This window comes from Cinclus cinclus, chromosome 1 (assembly GCF_963662255.1).
Source record: "Cinclus cinclus chromosome 1, bCinCin1.1, whole genome shotgun sequence".
NCBI classification, from domain to species: domain Eukaryota; kingdom Metazoa; phylum Chordata; class Aves; order Passeriformes; family Cinclidae; genus Cinclus; species Cinclus cinclus.
The window spans coordinates 147901215-147919960 of NC_085046.1; the positions used below are offsets into that span (position 1 = coordinate 147901215).

Here is an 18746-nt window from a genome sequence, read left to right on the forward strand (position 1 = left end):
GTACTCATTATCTTCCAAAATCAGCTAAAAGGGAACAGAACACACCCAGTTCCTTCCCACTCTCCTTCCCAGAAATAAAGATGTAACAGGACCACAGACCATTACTCACCCTGCGATCACTTACGACGAAAATGTTCCTTGCTTCAGAGACCTTTATATGGATGCTAAAGGAGAAAACTCAAACTCAAATCCATGACCAAATACTGGCAATTAAGTGATTAATTTTGCTTCAGCAAGAGGTATTAATCAAATGAGGAAGGTCTGGTTTTACTTTTAGCTCTACAGCACATCCAGCTGAAGTAAAAAGTTCAGCTTTCAGTCTCAAAATGCCACACTTGAGTACATTCTACTCATCCCCTGTTGATGTGACCCTGCACAGGACATCACTGAAGTGCTCAGTTGCTGTGAGCCGCTGTCCCAAGCCACGGCAGAACTGGAGCACACACTGATTTTACTCCTGTACTTACTCAAGATGAGGAGACTTAGGCCATGGAAAAAGCTGTTTCTCTTTAGACATCTCCTTGGTAAAGCAAGTGACAGTACTTCATTTGCAGTTCCCAATTTAAATAGAAAGCACAAACCCCTACTGCTTGGTGTTATGGATCTGAAATCACTGGCAGGAGAAACACTACTTCAGAAAGCAGTTGACAGTGCTTGGGCAAAGAACTAAGCAATCTCCCTTCTGGCAAAGTAAAAACCTTCGGTTATCAAATAAATGAAAAAGGAGTGTTTATTTACAGTTTATTTTCAATGAAATGACTCAGCAGGATAGAATACACACAAATGCTTTTCTTAATATCTATGCTAAGCTACATTAAATATCAGAAAAGGACAATCCTACCCTCTTTCCGTATGCCAATGAACACAGAATCACCTAGTGCTGGGCAACCACCAGTTACCTCCACATTTCAGCAACCTCTCAATTACCTCCACACCCCAGCAACCCCTGTCCTTGACAACCCACCAGAGAAAACTGGCATTGGCAGTTCTCAACGTAGATTCAACAGGAGATACTGCAGTGATCTCATTGCTTTTGCATGATGATAATATCTTCCCGAATGATACAATATTTTTATAACTCCTCTAATCAAATACACTTATGATGTCCTGCACTTAAGCTCCTTTGAATGCAATATTTACAAAGATATTTCCTTATGTCTGTCTTTCATTTGTTGTGCCGCGTTACAGAATTCAGTAGCTTGTATAGGCTTCCCTATTGTATTGTTATAGTGCATATTAATCTATAGTGTCTCCAGTTTTTAATAATTCCATGAACAAACCCGTATCAGGTCATGAATTTAGAAATACTAGTGAGGAGGTTTTTTCCACACAATTAATGAAAAGTACATACGCCTTGCTGGCACATCAAAATTTTTACAAGACATGAATTTGCAACTATTCTGTTTCAGCAACACTACAGCAGGTGAAAGACTGAGACAACCTAATACATTTCTCACAAATACAACATCAGTCACAAAAGCTAATTTCAGTACCGTTGTCTTACCAATAAAAGCTCCCCAAAGAGACACTGCCCAATGAATTGCATTTGCTAAAAACATAAAAACAGGTAAGAGATCATCTTTGGTATTCAGTGCTGAAATACTGCAACTGTTGCCAGGCTAACTGGGTAGATGTATTTTACAGACAGAAGATACATATACACAAACACACAATGGGACTTGTGATGAAGAAATTTGAAATATAAACTGATTAAGAAAGCAATTAGGGCTATAAACTCCTGGTTAACTTTTCTGCTTAATGCATCATTTCCAACAAAGAAACATTCACTTGGGTGCCAACTTCCACACTTTGCTCTTAGGCCTGTTTTTTGATGCTTCTTTAAAAGGATATTTTAAACATTTTGTTTTCCTTACTGAACTTCTAGGCTTTTTCCAGGCAGCTCAGAATTTAATTCCAAGCTGGCTCACTGGCTCATTACCAGGTGCTACAATTGATAAGATCACACATCTCCATTACCCAGGGAATGACAAATGCTCCCCCAGCCCTTAAAACAATCACTTTCCTTTCTTGTAAAAATATCTCAAGCTCCATCTTCCATTCCAGTCGTCTTTGAATATGGAACAATCACCCCAGTGGGAATGCAACAGACTCCCAGAGCTGTTCCGGTGTTTTTAAGAATACTGAGCTACCACATGCTGTGCTCTAACACTGAAAGGCAGAATCCCCTTTACTTTTCCAGGTAATTTTCCACCTTTAAATATATACAGGCATACCAGGAATATGATACTCTAAGCAATATAGACTAGTGGAAGGTGTCCCTGTCCATGGAGGGGAGCTGGAACTAGACAGATGATAAAAGCTTTAAGGTCCCTTCCAGCCCAAACCATTCTGTAATTCTATGAACTTTTTTCAACCACCTTTGAAAATTAGTAGTTTGATGAGATTGACATTATTTTTCTTTCTACAAAAACCTCCAAAATAACTCCAGGAATTGAAGAGTTGTTTTTTTATAGTTTGCAAGTCTTCATAGCTCAAGAAGATAGAAAGTTATTACTAAGTTTAACAAAAGTTTAGGCAAGATTACCATTCAGAAAGAAATGGCCAATGTAGCCCATATAGTTATTAGCAACATACTGTTAAATGACAGACCAGACTTTTCCCAGTTGTAATACCCTCAGACACCAAGGAAAAAGCACCTTATGTCACTTCTAAACTGTACCTACAGATCAACAAAAAAATAGAAGAGCAGAAGCTTCCCTCCAGTCATTTCATCCGAAGCTCACTGAGAAGATACATTCTCATACAAGCAGAATGGCTTTTTTTCTTTCTGATACATGGGAACAATTATATTTCCCTGTTACATTTACAGTGTCTGTGTCAGAGAAGCAGGATATCTGGCTTCAGAGATTATTTACCTGCCTACAACCTTCACAGTATCAGCAACTTCCCTTACTCCATTTTCTATGACTGTGTTCCTCTTAGTGATCACCCATCACCTAAAAACCTGTTGGATTGAAAGTTATCACTCTGTTAGCAAAACAGCAAAGATTTATGATATGGAGATGAAGAAGAAACAGCTCTGAACTCTTCTCTTATGCATCCATCTGTCTTATATTCAACACATGACCAGCAGGTCCCATCTGAACACACCCCCAAATCAGCCGGGCTCACAAAAAAAAAAAAAAAAAAAAAAAAAACACCTTACAACATTAAACTTGGGAATCCTTCTCTCTCTTTAAAAAACAACTGCAACATTTACAATAGGGCAAAACTCCTTCCCAGTAGATTAAACACATTTCACAACACAGGTTATTTTCTTTTAAAATTTATTTTAATCAGTACAAGGTCGTTGACTGAATTTGGCTTCATTATATTAAGCCAGTATAGACTTTCCATGTTAGTTTGAAGGGCAGAGTTCAAGGACTGTGACCACCCTGCACCAACAACTCACATGGCACACACTGAACTACATCAATTAATTGTTCATAAATGACTAAACAAGAGCTTTTCACATAGAAGATATTCAAGAAACTTCCTCCTCCTTGGGGTGGATAATTCACAGACCTATAGCAGAGCTGCCCAACTATTCTTGGCTGTCACGTTTACACTGCTTTCACCCAGTTATTTTGTAAGTTTAAAATGACAAAAATTCACAGGAAACACAAGAAAAAAGTTCACCAGCAAAAGTATCCAAGTCTAAGTGGAATACATTATACTATTAATGAACTTTAAAAAGTGCATAGATGTTAGTGAAAAGTCTTTAATGATCCATGACTACTTCCTAGCCTGCTATTACAGGCAGAAAGGAAACATCCCTGTATGATACCAGCACAGAGTTTCAGCACTTAGCTGGGAAAGGAGTGGTGACTGCTCAGGATCAAGATACCCACTTCAGCATCCCCTGAAGCTGTAACTGAGCTTCAGAATGATTAGTCCACAAGACCTGATATTTTAAGTTTCAAATTACATAAAGCAACCAAAAATTGTCTTATTCCTATCCTGACTAAAGTAATACAGACCTACTTAGAAGAAATATCCCAGCCACAAAATACACACTTTCTCTTCATTTACCCATTAGAATACCTTCATATCTGGAGTGTGCAGATCCAGACTGAATTATTCAACTCAGTAACACTACTTAGATTAGATTTAGATGTGAAGAGGAGGCAAAAAAGTCACAACACATATTTACACAAATACTTTCTAAAACAAGCAAATATCTTACTCTCTGCTGCAGTCCTACAGACAGAGCCACAGAATTGGCTGCAATTAGGTCATCCCACGCTATTGCTAAGAAGATTTGATGATTTCAGATTTAAGAAAGCTAAAAAAAGTGGAAGCTCTGTATGAACACAGACTCACTGAAATGTTTCAAAGCATTTTCCAAGAACAAACATTTGCTGAGATCACACCTGGAACAACCAAAGCTTTATCTGTCCCATTCAAAAGAGAACACAGCACTTAGAAAGAAGTTATGGATAATAAAACATACACATCAAGATCCCATTTTAAGACATTATAAAATCCTTAAAAGTTTTATCAGTTTTGGGTACCGGTAACCTGAAGCTTTAACAGAAAAACCAAAGAATAAAGACATCAGAACGAAATGGTTCTCTCATTAATATATTACCTTTCTTGGACTGCAGATATCTCACAGCCCTTATCAAAGTAGGCCAGATCCGTCTCATTTCCCTAAGGTTAAGCTGGTGAACGGTACACAAAGTAATCATCGACTAAGGCATGGCCACCATTCAATGACAAATATAGCTCAAGCTATTTCTCATCTGTCCTATTTTTTTGGGAGGCTGCGATGAAGCTTTTTCTAGAAATCATCACAACTGGCAGCTGTGAAGATCCTGGTGCCTTTGTCCTCTTATGCAACTCCTGGTGTTCCCCTTCTCCCCCAACAGGAATAACATGAGATTACAGAGCTGCTCTCCACATTTTGGGGCAGAGGGGACAGACAAGCAATCTTCCCAAAGTCATGTTCTGAGAACACAGGCGACCAGAGGAAGAGGTGGGATAGTTTTTCATTCATTTTAGCTGTTGGAATGGATGGGGGGGAAATCAATACCTTTTATCATGACCCAATGCAGCCATCCCCAGCCCTGCTGAGGGCATCGTATGGGACTGGAGTAAGGGGGAGAAACTGATACCTCAATACTGACCAGCCTGAACAGCAGATGGCAAAAACTTGCTTTTGCTTTCAGAAGAGTCTTCTTCCCTACTTTCAAAAGTTATTTTCTGGGCAGTAACTCAAAACCCTTCCAGTAGTCCAAGAACATAAATCCCAATTTCAACTAATACATTTGTTATCCTATTTATACCACACAGATGTGGCACTGTTGTTACCTTCACAGGTAAACAAGTTTTAGTAAACCAAAGGACACTGTTTTAGCTTTGTTTCCAGCAACTGTTACTCATTGTTTACTATGATTCTCCACTGAGCTGACAGGTTCTACACTTAATGAAACCAGGGTTCGATGTTCCAACTTCTCCTATTTCTCAGTCGTTTCTACTCTATGTGCTACTCTAATATGCCAATGTGTGGTAAAGACGAGTTTAGCCTGAGTATTTTTGAAAGGTGCTGAAAGCAGCCAGGACAAACACAGTATGAAATGTTTCTTCATATGTCCTCCTAATCATTAGGCAATCAAAAATTGTAAATAAATTTAATATTTTTATGTTTGCCCTGAACTTCTGAAGTAACTGGCTGTCCCTGATCCAAGATCACAGTGACGCAATACTCCACTGCCAGTTTCTCTTCCAAAAAAGAAAGTACACTGAAATGAAAGCAAGGACGAGGAAAGTTATGCTTACAACCAGCAACACTCAACTTTTTACAGCTGTATTCCATCTAAGGAAGATTTGATTCTTTGGCTATTAACATAATTTCGACCTTCATCTATGTACACTCACATCCACAACTCCAATATACAAATAAGTCCAGATGATAACACGGTAAATATTAATGTACTGAGGTGCAAATTAAGATTATCACGTGAATTACTTTCCCATGTCTATGTAACTATTGTTAAGCCTCAATTTCAAGTCCAACCCTCTCATTATAATAAATTCATGCTCTGTGGCTACTAATTGTCTCAGTTTGGAGGTGGATAATAGGGGTGGCAAATTCGGAGACATCAAGCAGAAAGATGTGAGTCTTCCACTGTAAACACTCCCTAGGATCAGGATCAGACACTTAAAAACTACTTGTTCTAAAAGGTGAATGAAAGCAGAATCACCCTCGAAGCGGCTTCCAACATACAAAGATCACAAACAAAGCCGTCAGATCCTCACATCAGTGCAAGTAAAACCAAGCAGCTCAAATGCTCTTTTCATTTCAAATCATTCTTAAAGGCAGAGGGAGGAAAATAAAAAATCCCGAAGCATCCCAGCTGTCAGGTGAAGCAGCTCCTGCGGAGGGGCAGCTCCGCACTGCAAGCGTATGACCAGAATATTTTATTTTCTAGCTTGGCTCTGATAAGAAAAAAACCCATAGAACCACAGGTGGTAAAACGTTAAATTAGGATGGAAATACATACAGCTACACATACACACGCACTTATATATAAAAAAAAGGTCGGAGTACCTTTAGCCCAGCACATGGGGAATGGGCTGCAGCCGCTTTTCTCCATGCAGCCCGCACCTGCCCGCCTCGGGGGCTGCTGCCCGGCCACCTCCAGCAGCCACATACACAGAGCGTGCTCGACGCCGGCCAGCCCCGGCACACAATGTCCCGATTCAGCGCTCCGGGCTCCTGCGGGGGGAGGCTGGAGCCGCCTGGACGTGCCGGATCCCGGGGAGAGGAGGGAGCCCCGGCCCTCCCCGGGGCGGTGCGGCTTCACCTGGCTGCGGGGGGAGCGCGATCCCGCGACCCGCCCGGGGCTCCAGCGCGCTCCGCAGCGGGGAAGCCGCGCCGCTGCCTCATCTCCCCCCGCCCCGGAGCATCATCTACCTCCTCCTCCTCCTCCCCGGGAGCGGTGCCGAGGCGGAGTGAGCCCTGCGGAGGAGGGCGGGCAGGGGCGGGAGGCGATTACCCGGCTGCCATTAATATGCTAATCCCCGTCTGCTGCCCGCGCCCGGCAGTCTCCGGTTCACCCTCTGCGCAAAGACAGAGCGCTGGAAATGCCGCCCGGCCCGGCTGCGCACCGGCCTCGCTTCGCCGTCGCTGATGTTTCTGTTCCCGGCTGTCCCGCACCGCCCCTTCCCCAGCCGCACCCGCGTTTTGCCATCGCTTTTACGCATTTGCTGTGTCCGCTTACCGACACAAGCGCCAGGCATCCTAAAAGCGTAAAACTGCCCTCTAATCGCACGGGAACTTCCCTATAAGCGCTGGAGAACTTCCCCGAACTTCAGCAGAATTGGGGGTTCCACCCTCCATCAACACATGGCTCACTCCACGAGATTATGGATGGAAGAACCATGGCAGTGCTGCTTTTCCCTAAAGAGTGAATATCGCAGCCCACGCCAGTCCTTACTCAGTGCCACATCCAGCACCCTCTAAAGCCGGGGCTTCTTTATCGACTTCTCATCAGAAGGCAAGGGTCACCTCAAACACTCACCCCAGATGGAGAACAGTCTTTCTTCCTAACTTTGTTTCTTCCTAACTTTGCAGCACCTAACATCCAAACTACTTACAAAAGAGTTTTCTTTTAAAATGGTGAGTATAAACACTGCAAAAGCCTATGTTTATAATAATCACACATCCAGGCAGAATGTGTATATGGAAATAAAGCTAATATCTGTTTTACTCACAGCAAAGTATTTCACAAAAATTATAAATAACTGATTCAGCTCGAATACATATTAAAATCAACAGGAACAAGACTCACACTTATCATTAAAGCTCTTTATATATTCCACGATAATCTCTTCTCACTCCCAGCCCTCGGCAGTAAGGCGTAAGGCTTATCCAAGACTAGAACCAAAAGGGAATTAATCTAAAGGCAGCAACCTTCAACTTAACCTATCTGCCTACTTGTAGCAGCATGCACTCGTCTACAGCATATGTTTAATTACCATTCTTCACTGCCATCTCATTTCTCAATATACTGACTGGCCTTGCAGAATTAGTGGTGTATGTCAAAATTTGTGATAAAAAAATGATTTTTTTTTTTAAAAGAAAGGAAGCAGCAACTGCATTTAAGTATTGTCTGCTTCTCTATTTAAACGAGAAAAAATATTCACTGGAAAAAAAATCAGAGAGAGATTAGGCCACAACCAGGCCCATCAGATGTTCTGCATCACTGCTCAGGCACAAAGCTCTTTCTGGGGCTGAAGAAAGCCAAAGGGAACTGAAGACATGCCTGGGTGCCTTCCTCCCCCCACCACAAAGTTTTCCAAGCCCCTTAGTGCTACACAAACAGACAAACGCTTCTAGCGACAAGGTCAATTTATTTACCTTCAATAATAAAGCAAAACATGCTACAGTAATATTTAAACCCCCATTTATTGTAGTTGTGTGGGTACACAAGGGGCTCAGACAGGCTCAGTGCCTCTCTGGTTCACGCTGCAGCTGGCAGGGCAGGAAAACTGCTTTTACACATGCAGCTCTGCCAGGGGCTTCCTTGGTGACCTTGAGCAAGTCACGACTTGTTTCCTTAAAAAACGAAAACTGAAGATACTTCAGTTTTCCTTAAGCTGGTTTGATCTGTGCTCTAGGATGTAAAATATATTTTTAAAAATGTGTTTCTACCATAAAAAAGAAAATGTTTTCCAGGAAAGCAGATTTTAAAATATCAAGAAATAAAAAGGAGAAGGTCTAAAATAAATTTTATTCATGAAAACAAACCCCTTTAAATATCAACTGGTAAGTGCATTGCCAAGGAGAGATAAACAGAATGTGTGGACTCTCTGTATTCTTCCCACTTTTAACAGATGAGGCTAATAGAGATTATCAATCCAAGTGTCAAGAGATACTGCCTGCTCATATAATACCAGTATTATATTCATTCTTCTCAAGGACATACCTTCTTGTTTTCGTATTAGACTACAAAACAAAGGTGAAAACAATGTACTTCATAGCATGAGAATTATTAAAATTCAATTTTAGAAGCTGTCCAGCATCTTACACTCTGAATATATATTTTTTCACTTAAACCAAGTGCTTAGTTGATGCTTTTTAAAAAATACTTAATATCTATTTGTTATTGTAAGAAGTACACAGTAGACACATGTTCACCCCCTTCTTTCAAATAACATGATAACCTTTTCCTACACACACAAAAAAAAAGAATAGCCAAAAGCATAATTAATGTTCTGGAGATATTCAGAAACCCCAAAATTCCAAGGTGCAGGGAGGAAGGCAGGCAGAGATGGAGCACAGACAAGGCACAAAGTAAAAAACAACGAATTTGGGAAGTTAAAATACATCTCCAGTATACTTAATGTTAAGTGTTTACAACATTTTATAAATACCGCTCATCAAGTAGGTATCTGAGTAGCATTTATGTAAAGTAATCTGTTTTAAGTAATGCCAATCAGATTATACCATTTACTGAGGTAAAAAAAACATCTGTCAGAAATTAGGGCTGTGGAACAGGATCGTTGGTTCTTGTGCAAGATGCATTTGCTGACACACACTGATAGTATTTGTGTAGTACTGTGTTTAAGCGCTGATGGCAACAGCCATCATAGAAAAACCTAAAAAAAAAAATACAAAAAAAAAAAAGAATTCTTAAGTTTTTACTAAGAATATGTAATAGTACTGGCCATCTTCTTGAAGCACACATTCTAAACAGAAAAAAAGCTCTGAATACCCCGATAAAGACAGGCCAAGGTCAGCTAAGAAATGGCATTTTGCCCCAAGGAAATTCAAGTTCAGACTTTTCTGCTATGACTATGATTTTGGTTGCTCAATTTCAGCCTGCTTTTAAAGACTACTGATTATCAACATCAGCTTTTGAAAAGCAAGAGGGGAGGAAAAGAAGTCAGAAGGATTTTTTCAAATCAAGATATTTAGTATTTTTAATTTTCCTTGTGGTGCTGAGCCTGTCTCCTATTGATGTTGCCTTCAAAAATCAGAATGCTTTGGGGAACAAAGAGTTAAACAACAAGGTTTTGTTTTTTGCACTTGTGAGACATAGAAGGTTGTCTAATTTTTTCCAGTCAAGCTTATCCAAACAAAAACAAAGATCTAAAAGACCCATCAGAAAAACTGGCAAACCTTGGCTTTCTCCACTGTTATGTGCAGAGCTGGAGCTCCTGGGGTCGTCCCAGAGATCTCAGCACAGAACTGACCACAGTTTCTCCCTCAGTAAATGGCATCATTAAGGACTCTACTATTCAATTAATATTTTCCACATCAGTTAATATCTCTATTCATCAAATTTTGATCAAACTGGCTGGCAAGTTAGAGCACAGTTAAAAAGGGGACCCGAACAGAACCAAACAGGGAATGCTTTTCCAAATTCCACTGCCCTGAGAAACCAAACTGAACTCAGGATTTGGAAACTGTGAAGACAACAGACAGATCATTACAAGAGCAGTGTTGGAGAACAAAACATAAATTTGCTTTTCAGTTCCTCTTCTGTAACACCTCAGCCACCAGACGAACAGCAGTGCAACAGAGATCTCATCCAAGGGAGAAAAGAGCAGCCCATTCACTTGTTATAGCAAAATTGAAGAGCACAGCCCAGAGCACAGCAAAGACATGAGCTTTAGGGCTGGAGGCACCTCTGTTCTGGAGATGGGATCAGAGAGTGGGGAATGTTCAGCCTGGAATAGGCTCCAGGGAGACCTTGGAGCCCTTTCCAGTGCCTGGAGAGCAATTTTTGACAAGGGCACGTGGTGATAGGACAAGGAGCAATGGCCTTGAACTGACAGAATATATGTTTAAATTAAGTATTAGGAAGATATTCTTCCCTATGAGGATGATGAGACACATCCAGAGAAATCATGGATGCCCAGCCCTGTAAATGTTCAAGGCCAGGCTGGGTGGACCTTTGAGCAGCCTGGCCTGGTATAAGGAGACTGTGTCCATAGCAGGGGGGTGGGAAGGACATGATCTTGAAGGTCCCTTCTAACCTAAACCATTCTGTGATGATGATGGTGATGCTTATTATTATTTTGAACTTAGTAATTCCTAGTCTTAGGCACTTCATGGGCTACTGTTTATCACTCCAGTAATTACTAGAAGCTGAAGAACAAAGGCATTGTTTTGAAGGAGACCTGCATATTGATGTAGGAGATGGAAGAAGAGTTCATTGAATTAATCTTGCTGATAAAGAAAGTTTTCTAACAACGTTTACTCTCAGAACAAGTGCAGGATTTTTTTGGCAAAGCCACAAAAGCTTTCTACCATGACACTTGCAGCCTATAAATTGAGAGTGCCTGATCAATGTTCTAAACATTAAAACATGTTTTTTGATGGAGTGACAATCTTCTGCATCCAAATTAATTTGCTTTTCTATGTTAGTATCCAGAATTCCCCAAACATACTGTCCAGACACTGTAACTGCACTGTGATCTTCATTCATCTTCATTCTCTCAAGTCTGTTGTTTGAGTTCTAAATATTTTATTTATTCTAATTATTCTAAATATTGAATATTAAATATTCTATAATAATGTTGTTGTTCTTAATATTATTATTATTTTTGGGTGTATACATTATTTAAGAGTGGAAAATGTCATCTAGCCTAAGTTTCCTCTTAGCCAAAGTCAAACAAACATAATTTTTGTTCACAGGAACTACTGAAAACTGGTGCATTGTAAATATAACAAAAACAACAACTCCTGACCTCTGTTTTACTCTAAACTCCAGTTTGCTAAGGCTGTTTTGGAAATCTACCTTGGATTACCCGGTGTCTAAATTTATCACCCTTGCTCCCAAGCAGCCCCTTTCCACTCCAGCCACACCTTCTCTAGCTCAGTTTCCTCCTGAATACCCTTTGCCAAAGGGCACAGAGAAGAATAGGGTGATGGGCTCCACTACCTCCAGAGGTCTCTGGAGACTGAAGTTCCATCATCATTATCTTGCCACCAGAGGTAATGATTTATCATTATCCTTTTTATTTAACTAGGAGTATTCTGACAGGCAGAGCTGAAAGAAAAATGGTATTTTACTTTAAGTGTCAAAATCCATACCCAGTTTTTCAACAGAAATGATTCAGCACAACTGAGACCCAGCATCACTTCCGTGAATTCACTTTAGATTTTGTAATATGAGTAAACTCTAATTCCATGCTCCAGACTACATTAGGCCACTTTTCTCCTGAAGAAATATAGAACTTCCATAAAATCATTCTAGAATATAAACTGCTGAGGATCTCTGCTCAAGACATTCTTCTGGCAAAAAGTCAATCCAATACTGAATTTACTGTCCCATTTCCCCATTTGGTCATCTTAACAGTAGGATAATCTTGGGTATTCCCAAAAAAGTAGAGAGTTTTAAAACATTTTGTGACCTTGTGAACCATGGTCACCTGTTCAGCCTTATGATCATTTGAGCTATATTTTAAAATAATAGTTGACAGAATTCACTGGTTTTATTTTCAGATCTTAACCTCTTGGTAGTAGTGAGGTGGGGAGCAAGACAAATCAGGGTGTTGGGGGAGAGCAGAAGCAATGCAGTGCTAATGAGGTTTCCCATACCTCCCCTTCCCAAAGGATCCTGTGATGCTGTGCAGCAGAGCAGGCAGCAATGCAGCCTCCCAGCCTATGCTGTTAAGACAACAGATATTAAAAGGGCCACTAAGATGTCTTTATTTATGGAGTAATAAAAATAAAGTTTAGCCATTTTTTAAACCCATATGGGTTGTATTAGTTTTCAGGCATGAAAGTTGTAGCAGATTTCCTTGTGGGTGGACTTAACTGCTCATCTTCTCCCACTTCCTACCATTTACTTTTTGAAGGCTTTACTGTAAAAAAGGATAAAGTCAATGCCATGAAACCTGAAAAAGGTTTAAAATTACTCCTTCCTTAGGACACTGGTTCAAAATCTCTGTTTCTTCTTGTTCTGGGCTATTTATAAAAAAATCCACCAACAAAAACATTTCCATCCTCAAGACAACTTTGAGAAGTTTATTCACTATTCCATTGCTTAAAGCTAAAATCTGCTTCATGAAGATTTGGAGAGAAGAGATAAAAAAAAAAAAAGAGAAAAAAGTGAATACTACACATACTATTCCTTATTTTACTGCAAAATAAAATCTGATCATTTTGTTCTGTGACAGATTCACTGTGCTTATCAATTTGCACTGCGTATCTTTAGCCTCCAATGTGAGGTGACTGGAGAAGGAGTGAGACAAAGCAATCCAAATGGTCACCAGAACCTTTCTTGACCTTATAAAATTCTCTTTTTTATGGAGAAAACCTTCAATTTATGAGGTAAATACAGCAGAAGGTATCTGAAGGGGAAGGACCCCAGCCTTTTGATGCTGTTTGAAGGAACTGCATTCTGTGAAGATTACTTTTGTTCAGTGGAAGGGATCCATGAGTGGATCAGTTGACCTTACAGATGTTTCTTCAACTCCACCTTGATCAATTCAAGGGTAACCTAGAAATAATTAGCCACATCTTCTAAGAGGGATATAGGAAAATAAAGTTGCTTATGGGTTAGCACATCTCTTCAGTGTCCTGTTGTATCTGGGCTGTTTTCCCTCTCATCTAAGAGCCAATTAAACAACAGAAAGAAAGAAAGCTGTGCAGCCACAAAAGGCCCAGTTATTTACCAGAAATAGTATCTATCAACCTGGACATGTCTTCCATGTCCTGCTTCTTCTCCAGATGCCAAATACAAAGTTAAAACAACAGCTCATCAAAACACTTTTAGTTTCAAACATCTTTTTAGGAAAAAAATTGAACCTGACTCCCAGTGTTACATAAACCACAGATAAAACATCAGCAACTCCTCAGACTCCCAAGCTATTAAATGCAATTACGACCTGAATAAAACAGTAATACATGACCTCACAATAATGCAGTATTATTCCACTTATATATGAAAACACACTGGTGGAACAGTTCATACCACATTTCTTAGAGAAGGATGAGCATAGCATAAATCCCTTATGTATAAACAAAGTCTTATAGACTAAAACAAAGAGCTATTTAAATTTAAAATTCCAGAGTCACAGAATAAATCAACAAGCCAGTGCTGATACCCTTCAAGTCTAAGAAAGCAGAAAATTAAAAATTAATTATTAATTTTACAGAACATCTTTTTAAAGTTTTATAACACAAACTATTAAGGCTGCTCTATTACCAAGCAAATTCAGTGCCTGAGCTATCAAGCAAAGAAAGACATATTTTTAAAAAATAAGAAAATATTGTTAAATAGGCACAAATCCCCTTTTCCCTCTGTAATTAATAAAATTTGGATTGAAAAATTCCAAAAAACAGCTTGATGCTTTATTTAGGAGAACCTGTAGCAGAAGCCAGGTGTAGCTGAGCCTCTAAGCTACGGAAAATTCAATTCCTATTCACGTTAATCAACCCCTTTTCCTATTTTGTACCTATTTTGAAGTGGCATTCACTTTACAGGAGCTTTCAGCTACATCACTGCTTCATGAGACCAGCAGTAAACTTCCAAGGAGCAGCTCTTCAGGCAGTCATTTTATGCTGTTACAGAGAATCAAAGGTCATCCTCAGCTAACACAAAATCTTTTATTCAATGCAAAATCCACCACCTTAAATAGCTTCATTTGCTCCTCAAATTACACAAGACTGCACAGTTCTGCTGAACAAGTTCTGTTTACCTAGGAAAATGCCTGCAGAGTGGTATCAAAGAGCTCAGAAGCACAGGAACTTGTTGCTTAGTTTTAAAAAAGGCTTCCAGGAGCTCACCACCAAATGCAGCTCAAGTTAGTGGAGATAACCAGCTGTGAAACAGGATGGAACAACATTCAGTGTGTCAAAGGCAGCACATATCCCCTCTCTGCATACTGTCACAGGACTAAATTGATGAGCAGACCAATGCAACCTCTGCTCTGTAGCTTCAAACTCAGCTGAGCTTTAAGTGTAGTAAGCTTTACCCAGTGTTTATTTACTCAGTGACTTGACAACTTCAGCACAAAAGGCTCTGGTGAAGCTGCAAACAGATGTGCAAGAATGCTGATACAAAAATTAAAGTAGGCAAGGCCAAGATGTCCAAAACCATACAGCTGGAAAAAGAGATGTTTGGGCACAGCCCTTCTTCAGATCTGAGGAAGGGATGTTAAATAAGTATCCTATGTCTTCAGATGGCAAAGAAACACTAAAAAGATGAAAAAAACTCTTTCTGATGTAAGCCCAAATGACCTACTTTACCAAACATCACATTGGCCAACATTGTCAGCATGTAACAGCATCTGACAGGGCCAAGAGCTCATCTCTTGTGTAGCTCTGAGCTTCAGAGCACAACTTCCAAAAAACCTCTGGTACTGCTCTCCACAATCCAATTTGATGCATTTCAAGACTCAGTGGTAAAGCTTTTAAGTGAACATGAGACCAGGACAAAAAAAATACCAGTGACTGCATAAACAGAGGAAGAATATAAACCTTGTTCTGCCACACAGACATGAAGAAGCAGCATCATAAACTCAAACTGGGAGTAGGAAAGTTCAAGGACCCTAAAATAAATGCATAGTATGAATTTTTAAATTGCAGAAGATGATGTGAAACTGTCTTAAGTATCTTCACGGAATGACTTAAGTCACAATTGCCTTGGGGTAAGACAGAATTCCTTCACCTCTCAAGTTTTGAAGGACACAGGTCATTAGACAAAGTCTGATCACTGTCCTTCAAATTTCTACTTAATACTCTCCTTTTAGAAGTTCTATATATAAAAATATCAATAATTACGTTACTGATGCTTCCAGAACCTCAATGATAGTCACTACCTCTAACAACTCACTATCATTTGGCTCCCTCACCCTTCTCTATCACAAAGCCTCAAGTTTCAATAATACCTTTTACTCCACCTCTTGGAGAGCACATAGATGACCAAGAAACAGCAGCAATTTCAATGCTCATAAATTATTCTTTTACTGGGACTAAAAGCCTTGGTATCATTCCAGTCTTTCCTTAGTATCATAAAAAACCCTGAGTTGGAAGGGACCCACAAGGATCATTGAGTCCAACTCCTGGCCCAGCTCAGGACAACCCAAACAATCTCACCATGTGCCTGAGAGCTGGGTGAAAAATCTTTTCCTAATATCCAACCAAACCTCCCCTGACACAGCTTCAGGCCATTCCCTTGGGTCCTGTCACTGGTCACCACAGAGATGAGATCTGTAGTAGAGAACAGAGATATTAGTTCAGCCACTCTTCAAATCCATGAAAATTTGCTCCACTAAGACATCTGAAGAAAATGGGAATCACAACCTACATTCTATTAATCCTGGAAGTACAGTTCTAGTTTTTCTCTGTATGAAGCCTTTCAGTAAAAGAGTTATCATAGATAACTCTCCCAGATAGCCATGGGGGGAAAAAAAAAAAAATCAAACCATGCCAAACCACTCCAGTAAGTCATCTGAATGGACAATAACTAAAAACTTTAAAGATCTCTCAAAGATCTTCTCAAAGGAATAATTAGTGCACAAATATATAATCTGGAAAACATCTTTGAGCCAGAGTTAATATAAGATTTACTTAAGCTTCATATCCATCTCAAGTGTAGTTCCAGCCCACTAATGGAAGCACAGGCATTTAATAGCCCTCTTCTGTTATCCTGACCCTTCATCAGAGTCAAGTCCTGAGGAAAAATGTACTCGCTACAAGAACAGACTGTTGTTGTTAAGTTTCCATATGAAAACCTGAAGAACATCAGCTTTATAGATGACAAAACAATTTTTGCAGTTTTTCATATTCTAATTAGCGACCCCCATAGAAAAGGCCTGCAAGACACACCACAACTATCATAAGGCGATGGGATATTTTCTTAAATATGTTCTTATTTTTAATCTTAAATTTAATATTTTCTTCTGAAAATAAAGGGAAAGGCAGGGGGGAGCCAGAGGTATCAATTTTTGTTATTATTTCCTTTTCCCAGTCTTCCGCTGCGCAAAGTCTGCACAAATAAGTTAGGAGCTAAGGACACAAAGAGTGTTCAAACTATACATTAAGAGCGGTCAAGGATGTAAAAATAAACTAAAGGAAAGATCATATAATCCTTTATTTATGGTCATTTTAGGCATAACTTACAACACAAGAGTTGATTAAAGTTCACCATGCAATGTTTTTCCTCTTGGTTCACTGTAGTCAGCGATGTTCCTTCTCAAACAAGCTCGTGTGTATTTTGGGAGAAGATCCCAAGCCACTCCTAGGTCTTGCAGAACAAAACACACACTAATAACTAACATTTTCTATAAGCCAACTACACAAGATCCAGCTTGATCTTCAGATTCTTTCAGTCACACTGTTATCCCCACCCCTCCTTTTCTCCATAGCTGCTGCTATGAAGACCCTGAGTAGTAACACTCCAATGCTACAGCAAGGGTTACAGAAATTCACAGAAGCTGCACTTTGTGAAACAGTTGTATAAAAACAGTGAACCTGGGCATCAGCAGAACAGACTAAAGAACACATTTTTAGGAACCATGATTACTGGAGACTCTAGTTTGCCAAATTTCATCCTCTCCTCAAGTAATTCTGCACTAGAAGAAGAGACACTCAGTGACTGCCACTGAAGGTTTTGGGCTGTAAAGGAGCAGCATAATCTCATTCCCAATATCCTGATGCCCTGATTGTAGTGCATGTGCAAGGCTGGCTCTGTTCTTGGATTTGTTTTTTCTCCTGTATAAGAAGATAGATGAATTCTCCTATCCCTCTTGGAAGACACACATCCCCTGCCTTGCCTATACAAAAACTTCTACAAACAAAAAAAAACCTGCTACAAAAAAAGTAGAAAACAATCCTGAAACTCCTAACCACATACCCCTTAAAAACCCTTAAAAATTGCTTTAAAATATGCAACCACACCATGTCTCGTTTTTGTAACTTTGAAAGTTTTAAATTTTAAAATTTTAATTCGGATCTCCACATACATAATTTGAATAACTCTTGCCAACATACCTCCAGCTCTTTCTGCACAACTACCACCAGCCAGTTTGCCAGCAAGAACATTCATGTGGCTGTACAGAGTGCAATGAAATTTCCTCACTTGGGGAACGCCTCAGCTGAGTGTGAACTGCCAGGTCCTGGACATTCACCCATATTTAATGGCACAGAACCCACAAGGAACCATTTTTGCTCTGTAGTCCTTTGACACCAAAACAAGTAAACATCTCCTCAAAGTACATAAGCATCCTACTCCAAGCAAAACATTACTGCAAGTTATTTATTTTTTGACAGCATGTAGTACAGAGCAATAAGTTCCGCTGCAATTCCTCTGATATTGTACCAACAAAAAACTGTAGCTCAGATTCAACAGTTTCTGTCCAAAGTGTCCCTTCCCCTCCACCACAAAAAAATAAACCCCTAAGAATTTTCAAGATTTTCTTCTTTTATATTTTGTCCAAAACTTGCCTTTTTTTTAAAAAAAAAAGAAGAATGCCAACTGTTAGTATGCTTAAAATAAAGAAGTAAAGCACTGAATGATCCCCATTCCTTGCACCCTTAACTACACAAGACAAATTAGCCACCTCTCAGGTGGAAGACTGACAAATGTCTCCCTGGTAAAGCTGGTGGAGGACTGTCACCAGGTGCCCCCATGGCACTGAGGCTCAAGTTTTTCTTGTCCATCATCCGCAACGAGAAAATAAATATGATTTTATTACTTCTAAAACAAACTTTCCAAACTAGGAATAAAAATCACATACACTATCTAGAAGAATGAAGAGTATGTGCAGCTGACTTCATTCAA

At 39.7% G+C, this 18746-nt stretch overlaps 1 protein-coding gene across 7 annotated transcripts in view; it reads right to left on the reverse strand.

Moving 5' to 3' along the window:
• The window catches only part of PTK2 (protein tyrosine kinase 2), a 132728-nt gene extending 126072 nt beyond the window's left edge, over positions 1-6656 (reverse strand). For 6 of the 7 annotated variants that reach the window (XM_062491946.1, XM_062491974.1, XM_062491990.1 and 3 more), the window contains exon 1: positions 6554-6656. In XM_062491946.1, coding sequence (XP_062347930.1) covers positions 6554-6656 — 103 coding nt within the window. Of the gene's footprint in view, positions 1-4591; positions 4692-6553 lie in introns of those variants that run through there. The other variant, XM_062491956.1, reaches the window with a different exon arrangement.
• Positions 6657-18746: the final 12090 nt, after the last annotated feature.